This window comes from Quercus suber, unplaced genomic scaffold (genome assembly GCF_002906115.3).
Source record: "Quercus suber isolate HL8 unplaced genomic scaffold, Cork oak 2.0 scaffold_652, whole genome shotgun sequence".
NCBI classification, from domain to species: Eukaryota; Viridiplantae; Streptophyta; class Magnoliopsida; order Fagales; family Fagaceae; genus Quercus; species Quercus suber.
In genome coordinates, this window is record NW_027070093.1 from 358,432 (window position 1) to 385,767 (window position 27,336).

General features: G+C 32.9%; 1 protein-coding gene across 2 annotated transcripts; it reads right to left on the reverse strand.

Moving 5' to 3' along the window:
• Window positions 1–1,892: 1,892 nt before the first annotated feature.
• On the reverse strand, window positions 1,893–13,273 carry LOC112019505 (prolyl 4-hydroxylase 1). 2 transcript variants are annotated; one of them, XM_024052024.2, is made up of 12 exons: window positions 13,006–13,273; window positions 11,526–11,573; window positions 9,902–9,964; window positions 9,417–9,469; window positions 8,282–8,347; window positions 7,255–7,329; window positions 5,264–5,338; window positions 4,097–4,167; window positions 3,952–4,003; window positions 3,733–3,822; window positions 2,748–2,840; window positions 1,893–2,188 (listed from the first exon to the last, which is right to left on the reverse strand). In XM_024052024.2, the coding sequence occupies exons 1-12, from the start codon at window positions 13,070–13,072 to the stop codon at window positions 2,075–2,077; spliced, it is 867 nt and encodes a 288-aa protein (XP_023907792.1). In that variant the 5' UTR covers window positions 13,073–13,273; the 3' UTR covers window positions 1,893–2,074. The 2 variants fall into 2 exon arrangements, with proteins under 2 accessions (XP_023907792.1, XP_065621850.1); XM_065765778.1 differs by lacking the exon at window positions 9,902–9,964 and adding an exon at window positions 10,523–10,585.
• Window positions 13,274–27,336: the final 14,063 nt, after the last annotated feature.

Genomic DNA, 27,336 nt, shown 5'->3' on the forward strand with positions numbered 1-27,336 from the left:
TATATATATATATTTTTTTTTTTTTGATACGTTTTCCAAACTCTATTATGTAATGTAAATAGCCTAAACACATTATTCTCTCGTCTCAGGTTCATAAACCACTAAATTTTCTAAACCTCCTGCTCCCCATATAAACGAAGTTCTAAACCCCCTGCTCCCCATATAATCAAAGTTCGACAAGAATTGCTATTATATCCTATATTGACATTGAATACCAAATTGGGTTTATATTTTCCTTTTGGCTTTCTTAAACAGAAGGAACACACATTAGACTGATAGGTGCATGTTTTTCATTTAAGGAGAAAATATATAAAATGAATATACTTGTATAAGTGAAATTCATGAGACAGAGAGGAGGAAAGGGGTAATTCGTCACCTACTATCCCAAAATTGTATTCCTTCTTATAGGCACAGTACTTTTTTTTTAGATAATTTCAATCTATAATATCCACTTCTGATAATAACTCTTTATCATTAGATCAAAACACCAATCAGTTTTTGATGTAAACGAAGATTGAATCTGAAGTCTCTTATTCAACCATCAAAGACTTTAAATACAGTGCATTAGAAACATCTCACTCTTTTACTTCTTTTTATTTGAACAACATTATACTCCTCACCCCAAGGTATGTTGTCCTCCCAAGTGTTAGGTGCATGGGGCGCAGGGACCTAAATTCAAGCACCAGAGGGGGATGGGTGGGGTATTTATGTAGTATTTCTAACCAATGAAAAAAAATATTTATATTCTTCACTTAAAAGGTCACTTATTTCTAACATGTAATTTTTTAAGTGTGTTTTTAGAATCTCCAATGAGGAGACCCCGTATCTACACTGGAGCCACAATGTGACAACATAAAGTCCTTAACTCGCTCTGGCTAATCATATTGACTAGATTATTTGGGATTTTCACCAACACTTTTGGATTTTAGGCTTAATTTATAACTTACATCTGACATTATTCACATTCACTGACCATTTAAACATTTGTCCAATCTACCAGGGGAAAAGATATATATATATATTTTTTTTTTTTGATACGTTTTCCAAACTCTATTATGTAATGTAAATAGCCTAAACACATTATTCTCTCGTCTCAGGTTCATAAACCACTAAATTTTCTAAACCTCCTGCTCCCCATATAAACGAAGTTCTAAACCCCCTGCTCCCCATATAATCAAAGTTCGACAAGAATTGCTATTATATCCTATATTGACATTGAATACCAAATTGGGTTTATATTTTCCTTTTGGCTTTCTTAAACAGAAGGAACACACATTAGACTGATAGGTGCATGTTTTTCATTTAAGGAGAAAATATATAAAATGAATATACTTGTATAAGTGAAATTCATGAGACAGAGAGGAGGAAAGGGGTAATTCGTCACCTACTATCCCAAAATTGTATTCCTTCTTATAGGCACAGTACTTTTTTTTTAGATAATTTCAATCTATAATATCCACTTCTGATAATAACTCTTTATCATTAGATCAAAACACCAATCAGTTTTTGATGTAAACGAAGATTGAATCTGAAGTCTCTTATTCAACCATCAAAGACTTTAAATACAGTGCATTAGAAACATCTCACTCTTTTACTTCTTTTTATTTGAACAACATTATACTCCTCACCCCAAGGTATGTTGTCCTCCCAAGTGTTAGGTGCATGGGGCGCAGGGACCTAAATTCAAGCACCAGAGGGGGATGGGTGGGGTATTTATGTAGTATTTCTAACCAATGAAAAAAAATATTTATATTCTTCACTTAAAAGGTCACTTATTTCTAACATGTAATTTTTTAAGTGTGTTTTTAGAATCTCCAATGAGGAGACCCCGTATCTACACTGGAGCCACAATGTGACAACATAAAGTCCTTAACTCGCTCTGGCTAATCATATTGACTAGATTATTTGGGATTTTCACCAACACTTTTGGATTTTAGGCTTAATTTATAACTTACATCTGACATTATTCACATTCACTGACCATTTAAACATTTGTCCAATCTACCAGGGGAAAAGAAAAAACCCATGAAAAGGGACCCCTTTAGTGTATTTTTTAGAGATTGTATTGGTAAAGCTATGGTGGCGAGAGAGCTCTCTGCCTCATCCATTTCGTAGCCGACCACTTTTCACCTGAGAGCACCTCACATCCTCCATGTATGCTATTTATATCCGACTGTCCATCTAGTCCCTGAAAGAATCAAGACAAGTAAAATAATCAAACATAGACATGATTAGGCCCAACAATTAAATAGAAAGCTTAATTAAAAAAAAATTAAATTCGAGCATCATGATATTTAGTAAAGAAAATTATAATTGATTATATGTAGCATCTTTTTTATTATTATTATTATTAGTCATCACAGAACCAAGAAAATTATAATTGATTATATGTAGCATCTTCTTCTTCTTTTCCTTTTTTTTTATTTTATTTTATTTTATTTTTCTTTTAATTAATCATCACAGAAATATTGCGAAAGGGGGGAAAACCATATTGGGGCATTCTTTTACAGTTTTACGTCTAGGTTTAATATTCACCCCCCCCCCCCCCCCCCCAAAAAAAAAAAAAAAAAAAAAAAGCCTCTTTTTATTTATTTATTTTTCTTTTTTTCTAGTTCTCTTTTGCTCTCTTTTATTTCTGACAAGCATTACATTGTCATTGTTAAACAATTAAGGGGTTGCAGACCATATTTCAATAAAGAACCATAAAAAAAATGCTCAAACTTATAAGAAACATTAAGGAAACAAACCATGCTCCAAAAAAGCACAGCATCTCCTTTAATTGGTTTTACAGACATCCCCTTGAGCTTCTTCCCACCACAGCTACATTCACCCGAACCAGCCTGAGAATTAATCAGTAAAAAATTTAAGCATATTATGCAACAAAACTTCAAGAAGATATAATACTTTCCTAGACAAAAATGGAGAGAAAATCAACAATCTGATAGATGAAGGTTTTAACTTCAAAAGTGACCCAACCCCACTTGTTCTATTTGATGGTATGACTATTTCTTTTGTACTTGAGCGAGCCCATCTAGCCTGCAATCCAATAGTCTTGTTTAATACTCAGGTCAGCTAGTGACCCAATTTTAGGCTCGTGCCCAGCAACAGACCATTCAACAACCCAGGTCATCAAGCCCACGATCCTGTTAAAATATTTTGTTGAAATTTATTATTCTAGTGCATGATGGTGATATTAGAGGTACCTATGTTTGAAGGTCATCAGGACCATGGATCACTTTTTTTTAAAAATAAAAAAATAAAAAAAATAAATAAAAATCTGCAAGTTCGAAGGAAGAAAATTAATCAGAGGGTGACTTGTGTGTCAACCACCTGCAGGACCAACTTGGCACTTTTACCCAAGTCCAACAACTTTTTCCTAGGCAGTGTCTTTAGGTCAAGGGACTTCCAAACAGACCCATCAAAAGATACATATGTTATGCATATATTCATTTGAGGAAAAGTTCAGGGCATGTTTGGTTATTTAAATTGCTCATTTTCTATTATCTTTTTTGGCAAAGCCAGAAACCTGAGGCAAAGGTTACTGGGAAATGAAAATTGTCAACATAAGTTGGAAAATGGCTCGAGTGTGACAATTATGATAAGATGATTGTCATTTTCTCTGAAAATGAAAACATTAAAGTTCTCAATAACCTAAAGCAAGATTAGTTCTACCATTCCTCTATCTAAAGAAACAACATAGAAATTAAGCATCAAATTTTATAAGTTCATTACCATAGGGAAATATGTTTCTCCTCCTTCAACGTTATCACTTAAATACATGAGGACTGTTGCTATGCGCTGACCGCCATACTTCACATTGAACTGACATGAAACAAGGGGGAAAATGATTTTGCCTTTTTTCATAACAAAGAGTAAAAGATTTTGAGACAACTGATGAGCAATATCTGTAAAGAAAATTATCCCAATATTTAAGAAGGCTAAATAACTTACAGAATCAGAGAAGTAGTCATGATGTGGTTGGTAATACTGACTCTTCTCATACCTGCGCTGCTGCAAATGTTAGCCTTGATACTGACACATTTCAGCCTTCCTATTCAGAAAGAATACTTCACTAGTCTGCAAATTAGATCCCTACCTTAATACTTGTATGAGTTCCCCATTTTCAACTGGCACTTGAGAATAGACAGAAATTCTTTTTTCAATTGCCTGATCATGCAAAAAAAAGAATATTACAGCACAAAATCAGTTTCTACCAGCCAACAAAAAGTAAGGCCTGCCTCAATTAATACAGAATGGAAATAGAAGTGCAAATATCAACTGCATACTGAAGCTTGTCTATGTGTGATGCACTTTGCAGAAAGTTGGAAATTGGGGTCCTAATCTTAACCATACTTTGACATTCATTATCCTTAAATCCCTTCTAACTGCCACTAGGAGGAGGCAACACTCCTTGATGGGCTACGTCCCAAATATAAATGCAAAGGTGTGACTTTAAAAAGGTATTACTCCACTTCTTGCTGTATGATTATGCAAAATCGCTGTGACAAAAGATTTAGGTTTTGATGCTAATAAGTAATACTTCAACCCCCATCCTATTCTTACAGGAGGAGGAGGTGCTATTTAAGCTAGATCACATCAGGTGATGGTCCAAAACTTGTGGATGAGATCCCCTCAGAAACAACTTGAGATGTCTTTTCAAAATGTTAGAAATAACGCTCATCGGTTGTTGCTTGCATGGATATAATATAAGTTCCTTGAGAAGACATCTCAAGTTGGCAGTATATTCCTGCAGATGTGGCAAATCTTCATAAAACATTCTTCCAAAGGGCTTATTGTCCATGGCCAACAAGTTGTAAGTTGGTCCATGTTGAACAAGTTTTCAAAAGCAAACAGAAAATTTTAATAGAAAGAAAAAATGTTTTTCCATAAAATAAATAACCATCCGTACATGCTCCAAAACCCCATTTGTTCAAGCATATGCCTTCTCCAATAAAGTTTGCAAATCACCCATACACCATTCCTCAATCTAGAGTCAAAACAGTCCAAACATATTAAGAAAAAATATATATATCTATAGTCCAATGGTTTGTTAGAAATGAGCACAGACAAACAATGAAAACGACAATGGACAGTAAATAAATAAGCTCTACATCAACAGGACCACAACCACGGCCACTAATAACAGGCATGGCACATCAGAGGAAATAAACAAGCTTTCAGTATCTTCTAGAGAAGCTAAAAAGTGATGAGAATTGATATTATAGTAAAAAAAGTTGAAAAGTAACTCTGACAGCAAACCAACCTGTATCATTGGATACTTCTTTTCTTCACGATTTAAGAACATTCCTGAGCTAGTCCTTACACTACTTTTAATTCCCTGAAAATGGGCCCACATACTACAGCCATTACAAGTTAAGAAAATAAAAACTAAATAGAGTTTGAAAGGAAAGCAAATGTGTAATGTTTTATGAAGAGAGTATAATTTATACAAATAAATAGAAAAATCAAGAACTCTTTGTTTGATTGTAAATGGATGATGATAGAGAATTTGGTTGTCATGGAGAAAACTGAACCAAAGTGCTAATTTTGGGAAATGGTGGAACCAACAACGACCATGCATCCTAAGCAACCAAACCAGAACCGACGCTAGTTATTGTTTAGAAATGGTTTGGTTACCTCTGCTTCAAACTTCTATAATTTTTCCAACCCTTTATCTAACACCAAACAAAGGCCTAAACGAGCAGAAAGAAAGATGAGAAACAAACCATAGGCAGCACAAAAAACAAGGTGATGCCAAAAACTAAAGCCCTACAAGAGGGACCTCCCTCTCTTGCTCCACTGCCTGAATATGATGATGACCAATGATTGCCATTCAGAACATGAAAACTGCAAAAACCACCACAAACTAAAACATCAAATTTTCTTTCAGCCATAGTGAGCCTTTGTAATCAGAGGGGTTGTGGAGATTCATTACAAAGCAGTGTGCCATCTAAGCAGATCTTGGCTTGATACTGGTGATTGCTATAGATATCTCTAAGGGTCAGTGAGGCTTGAGCTGGGAGTCTGAAATGCTAAAGTTCACCTTACCTCACTAAACCCTAACTCTAGCTCTTCCTAAACCCTACCATAACTTACTGCCACAGTTAAATCCTGCAACATTTTATCCTATTTTCCAGCGACAAAAATCCATCAAGTTTCCATCTTATCCAACCCAAATCAATCTTTTCTGCCTTTAGCCTCACTTCTTCCCCAACTTTTGGTCACCTAAATCTCTCTAGAAACCATTTATGGCACTCCTGTAAGGGGGATTGGGGTGGATAAGATGTGATGGATACTACATAGGAGTAATAGGTTTACGGTTAGCATTTATTACCATCTAATAGTTGGCCCTAGTGATCAATTTTTCTCTTGGAAGAGCATGTGGAAGCAAAAGATTCCTTCTAGAGTGGCTTTCTTTCTTTGGACTACTGCCTTGGTGAAAAGTTTGACGATTGACAATTTAAGGAAAAAAAAGTTTGAATTATGGATTGGTGTTACATGTGCAAGTGTAATGGTGAATCTGTTGACCATTTCTTTCTTCATTGTCCAGTTGCTACAGATCTGTGGGCTATGGTTTTGGGTTATTTGGAGTAAGTTGGGTTATGCCAAAGTTTGTTGTTGAGCTTCTTGCTTGCTGGCAAGGTCAGTTTAGGCACCATCGTAATGGACATATATGGATAGTTGCTCTCCATTGTTTGATGTGGTGTATCTAGAGGCAAAAAAAATAGCAGTTGCTTTGAAGATAATGAGAGTTCTCTGCCTGATCTCAAGTTAATCTTTTTTAGAACCTTATTGGACTGGTTGTTAGTGTGGAGAAACCAATCCTTATCTTCAACTCTTGATTTACTTGATTTATGTAATTTATGTATTTGATTTGTATACACCATGTATACTCCTGTGTACTTGGTTGTCTCTTTTCTAATATCAATAAATCTTAATTAGTTTTCAAATATATATATATATATATATATCTCAAGAAACTAGCCAAAAATTCCCTTTTTTCTGCCATATGTCAGATTTAGTATTGGACCCTTGTCTCCTACATTCACATCAAAACTGGAAGGTTTAACAAAGTCCTTAAAAAGAAGAATTTAAAATAAAATTAATATTAGAAAAAAGCATAAGAAAAAAAAATTAAAATAAGATGAATTCATGCAACAGACAATCTACTACATTTTGGACAGAGATAAGAGTATTACTTAATGTAAAGAACAAGAAAAACTATAGAGGGAAAAGAACGGCCATTTTGCCTACCTTCCCAGTTGCGGTATCCACTACAGTTGAAACTTCAAGACGGGGGAGGGCCATTGCTCTAAGGTAGTCACATTCCTGTAAAAACCAACAACTTCACTTGAAACACTATTTTGTAGCTTCATCTGCAAAAGACTATTTTTTAACTCTGCAAGAATTAAGCAGAGAATCTTTGACTTCCACCAAATTTTGAAATTCAACATTTTGGCAAAAATGACATTGGTGCATTCAGCCCAGCAGTTGAGAGCAATCATCCTATATGGGGGAGATTCTAGCACAACTTATGCCAATAAACATTTATTATTCAAGTTTCGAAAAAGAAATTTTGCATAAGCCTAGACCGGAAGGTACCAAGGAGTATCATGTAATCAAGTATTACATAACATAGAACTTAGATTGTAACAATGCTGGCTACAACATTTAAAAGCAAATGAAATAGAAGAAGTCTTTACATGATCTACATTTTATGCTAATTTCTTTTTTTTTTTTCTTTTTTTAGTTTAAATTTATTTTTAACAAAAATTAAATCCTAGTTGTAGTTCTTGCAGCTATATATAATATAAGATACTGGTTACAGACACCGGGGAAGTAGAATCTGTTATTTTTATTATTATTACTATTATTATGATTGGTAAGTCACACATGCATGCAATGGATATTGAACCAATAACCCCACCCTCCATCTTACTCTTACACAAGGAAGTGTGCCATTTGAGCTCTGCTCAATGGTGGAAGTATTATCAACTCAGTAATAAAAAATGCCATGCTGTGAGCATGAGGATAATATCATAAACTACAGATTTTACAAACTTTGGCATTTGTACCTATCATATTTTTTAAATTCTTGGATCATGGAAGATACATATAGTTTTCAGCTCCACAGATTCAATAAATAAAAATTCAGCTCTAGATTTTATGTTTTCTCAAAACTACCTGAGCATCCCCAAACCTGAGCCTTCATTGAATATATAATGAGCCAGGGTTATCACGCCAACAAAGGAAGGTATTACAAAATAGCACATACACTTACCTCCATACTCAGAAAATTATGAAGTATAATTATTCGAGGCGACCAGCTGATTATTTCGGGTTTGACCTAGTTTTAAGAGAGACAAAGAGAGAGAGTGAGAGCCTTAAGAATAAAAATTTACCCAAAATAAACTTCATAAGGAAATATAACAATTATTTCTAGAAGAAAAAAAAATTCAAATATATGTAGACAGAAGATTTCACATTAAAACCAAATTTATTCCAGTTAAACAAAAAAATGAGAGAAAGGCCATTTAACATTTATATCCATGATAGAGAGAGGGAGAGAGAGAGAGAGTACACCTGTTATGCACTACTCATTGCCTATGCATAACAGTAATTTAAGAGAAATTCAAAGTTGGACAACATCCAATAAACCACCAATACCCTTTATAATTTTCCTGACCCCACCGCACAGCGTGTTCTAAATCACACAACCAAAAAATAAATAAAGAAACAAAGAACGAATAAAAAAAATAAAAGTAAACAACCAAACATAAACACAAAGTCACAATATGAATAACCACAATTCTAGTAAATAACACATATTACTTGTCCTAATCAGAATATACAAAAATACCCCACTACAAGCACAGGTAAGTAGATTTTGGCCAAATTCACCTATACAAGTCCAAACCATTTTAAAATGTGTGTGTGTGTATAGGTACTAAATGTGATATTTCTCTAGAATGGAGTGTGACCATGATATATAGGCAGGGCTTCCATCTTGATCCGTTAAATACAGTTATGAATGCGTATTAGTGTGAGGAGCAAAATTATAATATTGTATTACCATTTATAAATAGTATATTAATATGTATGTGAATTAACCCAAAACACACTTCCCAATCATCAAGTATTCATCAAAATTTGGAGAATTTCCTTATGGGGTATGTCTTTGAAGAAGGATTATTGACACAGAGTATGGAAGTATATGAGAGGTCGGTGTTCCAACAGTGAACAAAAAGTATGCATCAAAATTTTCAAAATGTAAATCATTAAGAATAAAATGCGTTTTTTCACCTTTACCCTACCACCCCCACCCTGGCACTCCCAGGTGGGTGGGCGAGACAGGGGGTTGAGATATAGTGACCTTAAATTAAACATAATATTAGATAACAAAATCGTGAACATACATATCCAAGACGTAAAATTCTTGCATCTTTGTCATTATTCCAATCGGGAATACCTGAAAATTGATAAATGGTAAAAATAATAGATCAGAGAGAAAGCACTCCTAAACTCCACTAATTCTATGGCAGCAAAAATTTTAAAAAGTAAAAAATAAAGATCACTATTTCACAAAATGATGCTATATCAAGCTTCTTGTTAGAAACAGTTAAATATGTAATCGCAAAAACATAATTACTAATTTATGGGGGACCTAAAAAAAAAACCATGTTGGCAATAATACTAATAAATCATTGCAAATAGCATTTTAAAGTTCAGTGAATGATTCAAACTCTGAATGCATAAACATGGGTCCATGCTTTGAAAGTTAAAAACAAGTAACTCGTAGCGTGGGTCCACTTTATGGTTGGCAGAATACAGCAGAATAGAATTTTCTTATGCAAAATCAACTTTGGGAGAAAACATAATAATAGTTAGGAAGCAAACTGACCTCTGGGAAGTTGAAGATAGCCATCATTCTCGTTTCCCTGCAATCTTCTAGATGACGGAAACTCTGTGCCCATAAAGAATGGTGCTTTTAAATTTCATTTGTTAAATTAATGATAAAACAAAATATAATTTAGCAAGCATATATATGAGCACCAAAACATTTTTTAAAGTAAGAACAATGTCAATCCACAATATATATCTTATAGATAGAAGAATATCATAATGCTGACACTTAAGTTCCTTAACAAATGTTTTCTAGATTTGACTGACATGCCTTAATGAGTTTATTGATGAAACAACACTTCTTAAATTTCATTTGTTACTACTGTATTATTGACATCAATCAATTTCAAAACCACAAACTTCTACCATAAAATGGTTCCTCATTTCCCTGAAGTAAAGATATCAGAAAAATAATTAGTCTGCAGCTATCATCAAATCTTCTGCAAATTTCAGCAACCCTGACTCTTTTTTTTTTTTGATAAGTCAACCCTGACTCTTCCTTCCACTAAACTCGTAGCGTGGGTCCACTTTATGGTTGGCAGAATACAGCAGAATAGAATTTTCTTATGCAAAATCAACTTTGGGAGAAAACATAATAATAGTTAGGAAGCAAACTGACCTCTGGGAAGTTGAAGATAGCCATCATTCTCGTTTCCCTGCAATCTTCTAGATGACGGAAACTCTGTGCCCATAAAGAATGGTGCTTTTAAATTTCATTTGTTAAATTAATGATAAAACAAAATATAATTTAGCAAGCATATATATGAGCACCAAAACATTTTTTAAAGTAAGAACAATGTCAATCCACAATATATATCTTATAGATAGAAGAATATCATAATGCTGACACTTAAGTTCCTTAACAAATGTTTTCTAGATTTGACTGACATGCCTTAATGAGTTTATTGATGAAACAACACTTCTTAAATTTCATTTGTTACTACTGTATTATTGACATCAATCAATTTCAAAACCACAAACTTCTACCATAAAATGGTTCCTCATTTCCCTGAAGTAAAGATATCAGAAAAATAATTAGTCTGCAGATATCATCAAATCTTCTGCAAATTTCAGCAACCCTGACTCTTTTTTTTTTTTGATAAGTCAACCCTGACTCTTCCTTCCACTAAGTTTCTAAGTTCTTCTCTTCCAATCACTGGTCCTGCCTGGGTAAAGTAAATTGACCCTCCTACTCCTAAAATTTTCAGAAGATACCATCTTCCAAAATATGCCCCAAACGTGTTCATTCACTTCATGAAAAGGTCATTAAAGTAATTTCAAAAGTTAAAATTTCACCACAAACCCTAATACCTGGTAACTACCAGCAAAACTAAAGTATATGTTTCAAGCACAGCAGCAATGTACATTGGGTGTCAACTCTTCATTTTAGTATATAATTTTAGAATAAAAACCAAATGTTACACAGCAACTTAAGAGTCAAAAGATACAGAAGGAAATGAAAACAAATACAGCAGACAAGCATAAGATATTCAATTCCCATATATATAATATCTAAACACATAATATAAGCAAGACATGCAAGAAAAGGCAAAGCAATATAAGAGCTCTCAATATTCAGTCAGAATTTATAGCAGTTGAGATGAAAAGTCCAAGAAATGTACCATAGGAGGCTTCCAACCTTCGTATAAATGCTAATTGAAACAAAGCACCTGCAATTCCCAAACAACAACGCAGCATTAGAGTTATACTAAAAACTAGCTCTCTATATAAAGCATTGGATGCACTTCAATGTACAACATTGTGATTTTAGTGATGTAATCAGGTTTTGAATCCAAGGAAAGCAAGAAAGTACAAAATACTTGTTCTCTTTAGGAAAAGTAAGAAACACAAATTAACATAATAATATAATCTACTCTCAGTATGAAAATTTCCACTAGACCTGAAACCTATGAAACTCATGAAATAACCTAATTTAAAAAGTTACTGCACAAAACCCTAAGTTCCTAAGCATCCCTCATCAACCATCATTTACATTTGGTATCAAAGCACCAATTCGACATTATATGATCTTGAAATTAACATCTTCTTTCTAGAACAAGTAAGCAGTAAAACAATTAAATCAACCAGGGAAGCATGCATCCACAATTGCACAAATCAAGTAATTTTTTCTTTGATAGTTACAATAGGGGGAGGAATTTGAACCTAGACGTGTTTATTGGAAACACTAGAAAATGCCAATTGAGTTTCAAGGCTCTTTGGCTCAAATCAAGAGATTTTTTTTTGAACAACAACATCAAAGGAACCCATCTACCATATGATTTGTATCTACCACAAATTGTCCAACTACAAATGTAAAACCCTAAAATTTGTGTGCTTGTTTGGTACATCTCATTTTTCAACTTTTTAAAAACGGGATTGTTTGAAAAGGTTGTACCAAAAAAATGTGAAATATAAAAAAAGCTGTCAACGCATTACCAAACAGGCACTTAACACTTTAAATTCTCAAGGTAAAATTATTATTAAATACCCAAGGAAAAGATCAGGAAACCAACACAAAGAAAACAAAGACTGAATTTTTATTGATACAAGACTTCCAATTTTCATTTTACAACTTTGGGACCAATTTTAAAAGGCTTCAAAGAACTAAATTTCAAAGCAAAAACACTCTTACACACATCTAAATAACATCCTATCACATAAAGACTATGTTTTGACTAAAATATAATTAGAATCAATAAAATAAAATAAAATTCCACCAATGAACATAATACAAAAGGCAAACCCTGTATCTCTCAAATGATTAATGGACCCCCCCCCCCCCCAAAAAAACAAATATAAAATAAAATAAAATAACAAAAAACAAAAACAAACAAACAAAAGAAAAATTAGATGAAAATTAGATCCAAGATAGTACACACTCACTGAATTATTAAAAAAAATTAAAAAATAAAATAAAGTGGCAGATGGGTATATTGGATAAAGATGGAAAAGGAATGAACCAGAAGATTTGAAGTAGTACAGTGAAGAAGAGAAAATGAAACATAGCATGAAAATTATATAGTATTAGAATCATTATATATATATATATATATATAAGTGGATAGTGAAGAATAATAAAAGAAAAGAATTGAAATTGAGTACCTATAATCATTCCAACAGTGACGAGTGTCAACAGCCCAAACACGATCCTCATCGCACCCCCACCCATGTCTTCCTTTCTTTCTTTCTTTCTTTCTTTTGCTATCTTTCTTTGGTCTTCTGTTTTTTTTTTGGTGGAAGAGACAAATATATTGTTTGGACTTTGGACTTCAAAGAGAGAGAGAGAGAGAGAGAGACAGAGAGAGAGAGTGAAACGGCTACGGTGGGGAACCGAGAATTTACGTTTGGAGAAACAGAAAGAGGGCACTTTGAACGCCCATTGTTTTTTGTTGCATGTTTTTCCATTTTTTTTTTAATTTATATTTATTTACTTACTTATTTTTGGGATAAGTTTTTTAATTTATTTACCCTTTCTTTGTTTTTTTGAGCGGTTATTAAATAATTTTACAACAATTTTACAATAAAATCTAAGTAAAAAGTTGCATAGTAATTTTTTTTTTTCTTAATAAGTTGTATAGTGGTTTACTGGTTTTCAGAGTGTGACATAACTTTTTACTATAAAAATATTGTGTCAAAAGTTCTATTTTTATTATTTTTCCTTTTATGTTTTGATTTTATTTCTTTAGATAGGAAAAAAAAAACACTTTGAATGGCAGGCTTGTTTGGTAAGGTAACTCAAACAATAGTTTTTAGTGTTTAAACACTGAAAATTGTGGGCCAAAAAAAAAATAATGCGTTTGGTATGAGATTTTTTTGAATTACATTTATTATTTTAAGGTATTTAAATACTGAATTTAGAAAACTCTTCTTACCAATTTTCAATTTTCAAATAACGTTGTTCAATGACACTTTTGTAAATAAGCAAAAAACTGTAAGTCCCACATATTAGACTATATGTCATTACTTAAAAATAAAAATAAAAAGTACCAAACACACAATCATGTTTTTTTACTTTTGAAAAGACCTTATTAGAAATATAGTACCAAACAAATTTTTTACATTATCTGTATATATTACAAGGATTCAGAAAGTTAATTATTACTTTTTTTCCCGCCAAAAACACTTCTAAATTAATTAAACAACAACTTAAAAATGTGGTTAAAATAGTAAATTGGTAAAAGAAAGTTAGTTATTACTTTTTTTATTGTCAAAAATATCCCTACCTAAAACTTAAAAATGGAGTTAAAATAGTAAATTGACAAAAATAATAAATTCTTACTTTTACGTTGAAATGTTTTCCTGCTTCTAATAAACTCCTATTTTTATGTTGATTTAAATTTCTATTTCTACTCATTAACTCCCTACAAAATAATATCACTTTTTTGTTAGTTTTAAAATTCCTCAAATCTACTAAACTCACCCCATGTATTCCTTTTTTTTTTTTTTTTACTTCATCACAATGTAAAGTGATCTTTACCCAAAAAATAGAAGAGCCTTTGAGCGCTAGTAAGTACTTTAAATACGTGTTTTTACAACACTTTTTAAACTATAGTTTTCACATCATTTTAAATAACAATAATACATTATAAATACTTTAAATACATTTTCTCTATAAAAAAAGTACTTTAAATATGTGTTTTTCACGTTTTTAATTTATATTTATTTACTTATTTATTGGATAAGTATTTTATTTACGTACTTAACTTTCTTTGTTATTTGATTCTTTTAAAAAAAAAAAATTCTTTCTTTGTTATTTGAGCAATGATATTATAGTTTTATAAAAAAATTTTAAGTAATAAATTGTTGGCGATTCTCATCTGAATCTACCATGTTATTTTTTTTTTACTTATAATTAATAGTTTGTAACTTAAGTTTTATTGTAAAATTATTGTAAAAATATTTTGATTTTTTTTTTAAGGCAGAAAAAAGAATTTTAAACACCCAACGTTTTTGTTGCACATTTTTTACTTTTCTATCTTTTTAAATTTATATTTATATCTATATTTATATTTATATAGACTAATTACTTACCGTTCTTTATTTTTTTCCTTTAAAAAAAAAAAACTTTCTTTGTTCTTTTTTCTTTTTTCTTTTTTTCTCTCTTATATTTTGACTTGGAAATTTCTCAAACTAGTAGGCCCGGTTGACTACGCGTGAATGCGTGCGAAGTGTGAACACGCTGACGGCTCCTAAAGATTCAGGTTTTTCACTTCTATCTGAGTCTTTGTCTTTTTAACAATTAAAAATATATAAAATAAAAAGAAGTCAGAGCTTTGGAAAAATTAGATTTTAAGATAAATTAAAATTTATTTCTTCAAAAATAATAAATTAAATTATATTTTTCTCTCTTATATTTTTTTTTTCTTTTTTTCTCTCTTATATTTTGACTTGGAAATTTCTCAAACAAGTAGGCCCGGTTGACTACGCGTGAATGCGTGCGAAGTGTGAACACGCTGACGGCTCCTAAAGATTCAGGTTTTTCACTTCTATCTGGGTATTTGTCTTTTTAACAATTAAAAATATATAAAATAAAAAGAAGTCAGAGCTTTGGAAAAATTAGATTTTAAGATAAATTAAAATTTATTTCTTCAAAAATAATAAATTAAATTATGAGATTTTAAAAAGTTTTTTTAAGGGTTAAAAAGTCATAAACTAAATTTTATAGTTTTAAAAGGAGCAAATTAATAATTTGAGGTGCATGTATACAATATTTAATATGCGTTTGAATACTGCTTATTTTGCTGAAAAGTGAAAATAATAAAAAAGTTACTGTTTACGCATGGATTACTGTTCATATACCTAATTGCACTGTTCATGTCCCATGAACAGTGCAAGAGGCACTGGTCCTTTAAAAAAAAAAAATGCTACTCTAAACGCTGACGCAAAAAGCCTTACCCAAACAAAGCTTTAAGAGTAGAGGAGAATGTATGTTGTATTTAGAGTAGAATTAATACAAGTTGTGGTTTAGTGTTAGCTAGTATAAATATGTACATGAGTTCCAGTTAGTTCAACTAGTAAAGTCTCTGATAGTTGAATAAGAGATCTGGAGTTCAATCCTCATCTACACCAAAAACTGATTAGTATCTTAGTTTGATTATAAAGAGCTAGCATCAGGAATGGACGCCATAAGTTGAAACTTTTTCTCAAAAAAAAAAAAATGTGCAAATGTACGAGTATAATTAAATTTAATTATAATTATACGATTCAAATTATATACTTTTTTTAGAATAGATTCAAATTATATATGGTATTAGCTCATACATTTTTTAAATGTGTTTCTTATTATTTATTATATATATATATATATAATTTAGAATTAATTGGATTTAGACTCTTCCGTTTTTGCATCCAATACTTGCAACAAATATTAAAAAATTAGATGGACACGTGATGCAAAATTGGACTCCAATTGAAATCCAATTTAGAATTTACAACAAATTTTATATGGCAGATTGTTACAATTTTAATCTGAGTCCATCCTTGAAATTACTTTTTTGTCAATCAATAACAACTAGTAACAATTTGTCTCTTAAAATTTCTTGTGAAAATGTTACTAAGTAATGCTATAACCAAAATTATTTTACAACATTTTTACAAACCATTGATGTGGCTAGCTTTTGATTAGTTTTCATCTAAGCCTACCATTAACATCATTTTTTCATTACCACTAACCACTTACCACATCAACTGTTTGTAAAAAAATTTATATCTTTAACGTTACTCAACGTTATTTCTCTTAACTTATTACTTTTTTTAAATCTCATGCCATGTTTAATTTAATACTTTTAACGGTAAGGTTTAATTTTTTAAATTTTAGTTACAATAGAAGCGGAGGTATCTAAAACGGTCACGTTCAATTATTCTAAACCACTTTTGTCAATTTATAAAATGCTGAGAAGAATCAGTATTCTATTTTTCAATAATAAACCCTGATCACTTGCAAAAAAAAAAAAAAAAAAATAATAATAGACCCTGATCATTGCATTCATTACACATTTTTGAGAATTGAGATATACTTTTTCATGTTCATGTGTTTTTTTCCCTGAATGAAAGAATTTCTTAAAAAAAAAACAAAAAGCAAAAAACACATAGCCTGTAAAGCAAAGATACCACTGCATATACAAGGATTAGCCAAAATGAGACTCTTCGCATTTCCTTCAAAAGATAACACGGGACAAGGACATATTGCAAGCTAGCTTCAGAAATTGGTAGAAGCAAAGCTTCTATTTCGGACCATAACCCAGATAAATAAATTTAGTAAATAAACGAATTTAATGAATAAAATTGCTTGATATAAATTTAGCACACATGATTTTATAAAATTTGGAGATTTTGCTCAAACAAACCCACTTAGATATTATGGATTTGAAATAATATCTTACACGTTTTTATATAGAAAAAAAATAATATTTTACACCTATTTATTTCAAATCCACATATATTCCTTCTATAAAAAAATTCACATATATTTTTATATTATAAAATTGAATTCCAAACGAAAGATGCATAGAAGGATGGCATGTGTCTTTTTGTTAATACAATAATGATATATATCAAAACTCCTCAATTCCTTGATCTTAGCCAAAAGGCCAAAAAAAGTATTTTTTAAAAAAAATCTGCCATTCCTTTTCATTGCCATTTGAGTTATTACCTATTAGGTTATTCTTAGGTATATTTCCTATTAATTTCCATGACATGAACAATTGTTGATGCCTATTTTTTGACAAAGGGCCCAACAGTAGAAGAAGCCCAACAATATAGGGAAGGTGCGAAGGGAAAAATGGTAAAGGAATAAGGAAACAAGTCCACAAGAATAAAAAAGAAGTTAAGAACAAGTAAATAGGCCGAGGAAACCCAAAGAATGAAGTAGTAAGCTCATAAGAATAAAAAGAGGTAAAGAAGAGGTAAATGGGCAGGGGAAGTTTGGGAAATGAATTAGTAAACTCAATGGGTCAGCTTAAAGGCCAATAAGCTCGAAAAGTAATAAGGGATAAAGATGTGGTAATTGGGTCGAAGAAGCCCAAATGATCTAGTAAAAAGCCCATGGGAGTAAAAGAGATAAAGATGAAGTAAACGATCCAAGGAAGCCCAATGAATGAAATAATGAAATGGGCTGGCATAATAGGAATGTTGGCCAACAAAGCCCAAAATAGGTAAAGATGTGAAAAGTGGGTCTAGGAAGCCCTGAGCAAAAGATGAAGAAGAAGTGGACTGGCACGGCAGGAACATCAACCCATAAGTCCATAGGGTAACAAGAAATAAAAGGAAAGGTAAAGTTATAGCGGGTATGATGAAGTGATATGACATGATCAATAGCCAAAAGGCCTACAAACACAGCTCAGTAGGAAGATGAGGCCCAAGCAACACCCAGTCCAAAAAGGGATAAAAGGCAAGGAATATGAGCCCAAAAGCCTACACATCCTTCACGCCATAAAAGATAAACACCAACCAGTACGTACAGCAAAATCAAACAAACACGAAAGCAACAGTAATGGTGTGAAGGCCAGAAAGAAACAAAATTCAAATGGAGTGGAGCATACACAAAGGGCTAAGGCACCACCTACTTGTACCCAACTAATACATGTGAAGTGGGCCACGGGTCAAGGTTTTCAGAGGGTTTGGTCTAGCAATAAGGAGAAAGAGGGGTTCTATTTTTGGGTTCCCACTCAAACTTCTTTGGGGATAGATGTCCTGCTAGGATGACATCTCACCCAAAAGAGATAAGTATGGGCTGGGACCACTTAATGCATACCATAGAAGTAAGTAATGAAAAGGCTTAATCCTTATCTGGATGAGGGAAGTGAAAAACACAGAGAGGTAAGAAACAAGATAAGCAATTTTGTCTGGGAATAAAGAGTGCTGCAGCCAACACATTCAAAGAAATGGTAGTGGCTAAGCAACCGGTAGGCCAGTAGGCAGTCCTAGAAGGACGCCCATAAGGAGCCAAGAACAGTTAAGGGGTAAAAATGGCAAATCCCACCACGGCAGATGGTATTAAAAGGGGTAATTGTGAACAGTGAAAGGGGGACAAGAGATGGAAGGAAGAAGAGGTAGAAAAAGAAAGAATAGAGAAAAAAGAAAAGAATATACAAAAAATCAAAGAAACATAAGTGATAGGAATAGAGGCATGCATCAATAGATTACCCTTTTTCTCTCCCTCTTAACAGACCCACTCTCTAAGAGATTGAGGATGGAAGCTTAAACCATTTTGGCCCTTTTTCCAAAGTGCGCAACTTCTATGGCAGAAGCCTTCTTTGAGGTTACTCATGTTGGGGATTGGTTCCCTTCTTGGACTCGCTTCTGCTAAAAAGCTAAGCGTACTTTTCTAGCAGACAAGATTTCTTTTGTTATTTATGCTTATTGGGTGATTAGTTTACCGTTTAGTTATTAAATTGTCTGCTATAGCGTTATTTCCATTTTTTGTATTATTCTGCCACAACCTTATTAAGCTATCTTCCTTCTCGGTGTTAGTCTCATTTGTTTCGTTTAGTATTATAGTTATTTTGCAGTACTGTATGCCTACTATAACATCTGCAACATTTGTTCCTATTGTGGGCACGCCATACACTCAGTCTGCGACGCCTCTACGAAAACATGTCTATATTGGGGTAGCTCGACTTGTGCACAAGCTGGTAAAGTGTAGCCCATTTAGGCTAGCCCCAACTCTTTTACCTCAGACCCACCGGCCGCAGTACAGTAGAAGGGATGGAAGCCTAATAACACAAAAAGGCCCACCACAACAGTATATCCCTTTCAAGAAACATTTTTGGTAATAGTATATTATTGGGTAAATTACAAAGTACACTCCTAAAATTTGGGGTTGTTTGGATTTTACATTCTAAAGTTTGAGAAATTGGATTTTACACTCTGAAGTTTGATTTTGTTAGCAAAACCCCACCCTCTGTTAGTTTGAGCTATTAAGTGACACGTTGGTGTGCTGACATGTTTATTTATTTATTGGGCCAAATTAACTCTACTTATTTTCCCCAAATCAGCTCTAAAAAACGACGTGGTTTTAAAGCAAAGAGGACTATGAACCCACCCAAATTCCAAGTTTTATGACGACACCATTTTGGAAGCAACTCAATTCCCAAATCATTCAACTCAAAATGACGAAACCCACAAACCCTTACCTGTTGAAGGACCTAATGAACCCATGTAGTTCAAAACCCAACCCAGCCCTCAGCTCACCGTAAACACACCCAGCTCAACCAGATTAGGTCTAAGACGAAGGTGGCGGCGGCGACAAAGAATCTGGATTTGCCACGATAGTCTTCTATTTGTTCACTCTTTACTATGCTGGCTGATCTCTTAAAAAGCCTCTACTCCACCTTGTCTGACCAATTCCCTGAAGGAACCACCTCTCAATACCTTGGAGCCAAAGGAGACAAGATTATCGATGAGGTCTAGGAAGAGATCGTCGCCATTGACAACACAACAAGGCGGAGGAGATTAACAACAACAACAACAATAGAAATAATACAGCGGAGGAGATGAATTTGTAGGATTTCTTAATGAAGGCTAAGGCGGTGAGGGAGGAGGATGTGATACTAGGTGATAGGCGAGACTAGGATGTGAAACTAGCTGGAGGATTTCTTGACGAAGGCAGAAAACATGTCAGCACACCAATGTGTCACTTAACAGCTTAAGCTAACAGAGGGTGAGGTTTTGCTAACAGAACCAAACTTCAAGGTGTAAAATTTGATTTCTCAAACTTTGGGGTACAAAATCCAAGCAACTCCAAACTTCAGGGGTGTACTTTGCAATTTACCATATTATATTTAGATAAAACTTAGGTATAGTACTTAAGTGTTGTTTCTTAGATTCCTCTCTTAAGATTCAACCATGTGGCTTTTTTCTCATGAGATGGAAGTGTATTTTAGTTAAGTACAATCACATGGCTAAATCTTAAGAGAAGAAACATAAAAAACAACACCTAAAAATTGTACTCCTTATCTAAAAAAAACTAGTCATATATTTTGGTAGTCCAAGTTATAAATTAAAATAAAATTGACACATCAAATTTAGTTTAGCAAATTGAGGATCATGGAAATAAGTAGAAAACTAATATCTTTGATAATTCAAGTTAAAATAATACAAATTTAAAAAGGGCCACAAAACATGTCAAATTCTATTTTGCATGTTGATGATCTTTTTTATTTTTTATTTTTTTATACAAGATAGAAATTTTACTCTAACTTAATCTAAGTGTATATGTGTGTGAAGCTCTCTCTTAGAGATTTGAACCTTGACCCTTGCCCCCCACATCTCACAAGCACTTATACTTGTAGAGTGACCATCGCGCCAAGGGTGCACGATGGTGCATGTTGATGATTACTAATTCTATAGGTTGTCCTGACTATTTTGCAAGATTTTGTTATAGATGAAGTAAACACTTGTGTTGACGAAGAAAAAGTGTTATCATTAGGGAGTGGCAGAGCCCCTTCTTGACTTTTCAAAAATCCTTCCTCTCTCTTATATTTTTATTTAAAAAAATAATAATTTTGGACATAGATTTAAATAATTGTTCCCCTAGATTTTTACTAAAAACATGAAATGCATTTATATATTGTTGACTAATGCATTTTTTTTGTTCTCTCTAATTACTCTTATGTCATACATAACTCATTAAATCAAAGTGTATTTAATGTATGTCATATGTAATTTAATTATGTTTTATTTTTATTAAATTGACTTGATTATTTTTAGATACGACAACACTTACCTTTTTTTTTTTTTTTTGCTAAGATGTAAACACTTACTTTATTTAAGAAAATATCATATGTTAAATCAAAATTTAATTTAAAAAAAAAAATTCATGTATAGTTAACTATTTTTCAATAATAAACCCTGATCACTTGCAAAAAAAAAAAAATAATAATAATAGACCCTGATCATTGCATTCATTACACATTTTTGAGAATTGAGATATACTTTTTCATGTTCATGTGTTTTTTTCCCTGAATGAAAGAATTTCTTAAAAAAAAACAAAAAACAAAAAACACATAGCCTGTAAAGCAAAGATACCACTGCATATACAAGGATTAGCCAAAATGAGACTCTTCGCATTTCCTTCAAAAGATAACAAGGGACAAGGACATATTGCAAGCTAGCTTCAGAAATTGGTAGAAGCAAAGCTTCTATTTCGGACCATAACCCAGATAAATAAATTTAGTAAATAAACGAATTTAATGAATAAAATTGCTTGATATAAATTTAGCACACATGATTTTATAAAATTTGGAGATTTTGCTCAAACAAACCCACTTAGATATTATGGATTTGAAATAATATCTTACACGTTTTTATATAGAAAAAAAAATATATTTTACACCTATTTATTTCAAATCCACATATATTCCTTCTATAAAAAAATTCACATATATTTTTATATTATAAAATTGAATTCCAAACGAAAGATGCATAGAAGGATGGCATGTGTCTTTTTGTTAATACAATAATGATATATATCAAAACTCCTCAATTTCTTGATCTTAGCCAAAACGCCAAAAAAAGTATTTTTTTTAAAAAAATCTGCCATTCCTTTTCATTGCCATTTGAGTTATTACCTATTAGGTTATTCTTAGGTATATTTCCTATTAATTTCCATGACATGAACAATTGTTGATGCCTATTTTTTGACAAAGGGCCCAACAGTAGAAGAAGCCCAACAATATAGGGAAGGTGCGAAGGGAAAAATGGTAAAGGAATAAGGAAACAAGTCCACAAGAATAAAAAAGAAGTTAAGAACAAGTAAATGGGCCGAGGAAGCCCAAAGAATGAAGTAGTAAGCTCATAGGAATAAAAAGAGGTAAATGGGCAGGGGAAGTCTGGGAAATGAATTAGTAAACTCAATGGGTCAGCTTAAAGGCCAATAAGCTCGAAAAGTAATAAGAGATAAAGATGTGGTAATTGGGTCGAAGAAGCCCAAATGATCTAGTAAAAAGCCCATGGGAGTAAAAGAGGTAAAGATGAAGTAAATGACCCAAGGAAGCCCAATGAATGAAATAATGAAATGGGCTAGCATAATAGGAATGTTGGCCAACAAAGCCCAAAATAGGTAAAGATGTGAAAAGTGGGTCTAGGAAGCCCTGAGCAAAAGATGAAGAAGAAGTGGACTGGCACGGCAGGAACATCAACCCACAAGTCCATAGGGTAACAAGAAATAAAAGGAAAGGTAAAGTTATAGCGGGTATGATGAAGTGATATGACATGATCAATAGCCAAAAGGCCCACAGACACAGCTCAGTAGGAAGATGAGGCCTAAGCAACACCCAGTCCAAAAAGGGATAAAAGGCAAGGAATATGAGCCCAAAAGCCTACACATCCTTCACGCCATAAAAGATAAACACCAACTAGTACATACAGCAAAATCAAACAAACACGAAGGCAACAGTAATGGTGTGAAGGCCAGAAAGAAACAAAATTCAAATGGAGTGGAGCATACACAAAGGGCTAAGGCACCACCTACTTGTACCCAACTAATACATGTGAAGTGGGCCACGGGTCAAGGTTTTCAGAGGGTGTGGTCTAGCAATAAGGAGAAAGAGGGGTTCTATTTTTGGGTTCCCGCTCAAACTTCTTTGGGGATAGATGTCCTGCTAGGATGACATCTTACCCAAAAGAGGTAAGTATGGGCTGGGACTACTTAATGCATACCATAGAAGTAAGTAATGAAAAGGCTTAATCCTTATCTGGATGAGGGAAGTGAAAAACAGAGAGAGGTAAGAAACAAGATAAGCAATTTTGTCTGGGAATAAAAAGTGCTGCAGCCAACACATTCAAAGAAATGGTAGTGGCTAAGCAACCGGTAGGCCAGTAGGCAGTCCTGGAAGGACGCCCATAAGGAGCCAAAAACAGTTAAGGGGTAAAAATGGCAAATCCCACCACGACAAATGGTATTAAAAGGGGTAATTGTGAACAGTGAAAGGGGGACAAGAGATGGAAGGAAGAAGAGGTAGAAAAAGAAAGAATAGAGAAAAAAGAAAAGAATATACAGAAAATCAAAGAAACATAAGTGATAGGAATAGAGGCATGCCATTAACAGACCCACTCTCTGAGAGATTGAGGATGGAAGCTTAAACCATTTTGGCCCTTTTTCCAAAGTGCGCAACGTCTATGGCAGAAGCCTTCTTTGAGGTTACTCATGTTGGGGATTGGTTCCCTTCTTGGACTCACTTCTGCTAAAAAGCTAAGCGTACTTTTCTAGTAGACAAGATTTCTTTTGTTATTTATGCTTATTGGGTGATTAGTTTACCGTTTAGTTATTCAATTGTCTGCTATAGCGTTATTTCCATTTTTTGTATTATTCTGCCACAACCTTATTAAGCTATCTTCCTTCTCGGTGTTAGTCTCATTTGTTTCGTTTAGTATTATAGTTATTTTGCAGTACTGTATGCCTACTATAACATCTGCAACATTTGTTCCTATTGTGGGCACGCCATACACTCAGTCTGCGACGCCTCTGCGAAAACGTGTCTATATTGGGGTAGCTCGACTTGTGCACAAGCTGGTAAAGTGTAGCCCATTTAGGCTAGCCCAAACTCTTTTACCTCAGACCCACGGGCCGCAGTACAGTAGAAGGGATGGAAGCCTAATAACACAAAAAGGCCCACCACAACAGTATATCCCTTTCAAGAAACATTTTTGGTAATAGTATATTATTGGGTAAATTACAAAGTATACTCCTAAAATTTAGTGTTGTTTGGATTTTACATTCTAAAGTTTGAGAAATTGGATTTTACACTCTGAAGTTTGATTTCGTTAGCAAAACTCCACCCTCTGTTAGTTTGAGTTATTAAGTGACACGTTGGTGTGCTGACATGTTTATTTATTTATTGTGCCAAATTAACTCTACTTATTTTCCCCAAATCAGCACTAAAAAACGACGTGGTTTTAAAGCAAAGAGGACTATGAATCCAACCAAATTCCAAGTTTTATGACGACACCATTTTGGAAGCAACTCAATTCCCAAATCATTCAACTCAAAATGACGAAACCCACAACCCTTACCTGTTGAAGGACCCAATGAACCCATGTAGCTCAAAACCCAACCCAGGCCTCAGCTCACCGTAAACACACCCAGCTCAACCAGATTAGGTCTAAGACGAAGGTGGCAACAGCGACAAAGAATCTGGATTTGCCACGATAGTCTTCTATTTGTTCACTCTTTACTATGCTGACTGATCTCTTAAAAAATCTCTACTCCACCTTGTCTGACCAATTCCCTGAAGGAACCACCTCTCGATACCTTGGAGCCAAAGGAGACAAGATTATCGATGAGGTCTAGGAAGAGATCGTCGCCATTGACAACACAACAAGGCGGAGGAGATTAACAACAACAACAACAATAGAAATAATACAGCGGAGGAGATGAATTTGTAGGATTTCTTAATGAAGGCTAAGGCGGTGAGATAATTCAAGTTAAAATAATACAAATTTAAAAAGGGCCACAAAACATGTCAAATTCTATTTTGCATGTTGATGATCTTTTTTATTTTTTATTTTTTATACAAGATAGAAATTTTACTCTAACTTAATCTAAGTGTATATGTGTGTGAAGCTCTCTCTTAGAGATTTGAACCTTGACCCTTGCCCCCCATCTCACAAGCACTTATACTTGTAGAGTGACCATCGCGCCAAGGGTGCACGATGGTGCATGTTGATGATTACTAATTCTATAGGTTGTCCTGACTATTTTGCAAGATTTTGTTATAGATGAAGTAAACACTTGTGTTGACGAAGAAAAGTGTTATCATTAGGGAGTGGCAGAGCCCCTTCTTGACTTTTCAAAAATCCTTCCTCTCTCTTATATTTTTATTTAAAAAAATAATAATTTTGGACATAGATTTAAATAATTGTTCCCCTAGATTTTTACTAAAAACATGAAATGCATTTATATATTGTTGACTAATGCATTTTTTTTGTTCTCTCTAATTACTCTTATGTCATACATAACTCATTAAATCAAAGTGTATTTAATGTATGTCATATGTAATTTAATTATGTTTTATTTTTATTAAATTGACTTGATTATTTTTAGATACGACAACACTTACCTTTTTTTTTTTTTTTGCTAAGATGTAACACTTACTTTATTTAAGAAAATATCATATGTTAAATCAAATTTAATTTAAAAAAAATTCATGTATAGTTATATATATATATATATATATGAGATGGGTTCAAGTTACACCTGGTATAACTTGACAAGAGTTACATGTTTTTTTAAGGGCAAATTGCAAATTACACCCCTAAAGTTTGAGGATGATTGGATTTTACATTCTAAAATTTCAGAATTTGAATTTTACCCCCTGAAGTTTGGGGTGTTTGGATTTTACACCATAACGTTTTAGAATTTGGATTTTACCTTCTAAAGTTTGGGAGTGTTGGGATTTTATATCCCGAAATTCTGAAAATTTAAGATGTAAAATCCAAACACCCCAAAACTTTAGAGAGTAAAATCCAAATACTCTTAAAATTTGGAGGTAAAATCCAAATTCTGAAATGTTTGAGTGTAAAATCCACACACCACTAAACTTTAGAGGATAAAATCTAAATTCTAAAATTTCAAGGTGTAAAATCCAATCACCCCTAAGATTTAGGGGTGTAATTTGCTTACCCCTTTTTTAACTATTGATTTTAATTAGATCTAATGGTTAATAACGTACAAGCTACCATGTCATCAACATTCTAAAAATCAATAATGTGAACGCATTTAAAGTGATTAAATTCTCTCATTCAAAAGTAATAAGATTTAATGACGCATTTAATTACTTTTAAGAAGAAGAAGAAGAAGAAGAAGACGGGTCAGGTGGAGAGACAATGACTTATGAGTAATGTTATAGGCACAAACTGTTTTACAATATTTTCACAAAATGATGATGTGGCCAACATTTTCTTGGTTTTCATCTAGGCCTATCATTAACATCACTTTTTCATTTACCAATAATCACTCACTATATTGTAGTTTATAAAATTTTTATAAAATAGTTTGTATCTCTAGCATTATTCATGACTTATTATTCTTGAATGAGAGAATTTAATGACTTTAAATGTGTTCACATTATTAATATTGAGAATGTTGATGACATGGTAGCTTGTGTGTTATTAATTGAAATCAATGGTTAAAAAAAGTGTAACTCTTGTTAAGTTACAACAAGTGTAACTTGAACTTATATATATATATATATATATAAACACACACTAGTCGCTAACTTATGTGATGCATGAGAATAGCTACTAAATGAGTTTCAAAAAAAAAAACATTATTTTTTAGTAGGAGTAGTAAGCAAAAACACATGAAATTGAAGAACAAATTGATATTGAAAGAAATAGCAAAAGTTTATTAGTTAGGTAGAAGAAAGGTTTCAGGTGGCTTCTTCATTTGTGCTTTATCTTTTAAAAAGCAGTAGCTGCTCTGTAGCAAGTTTG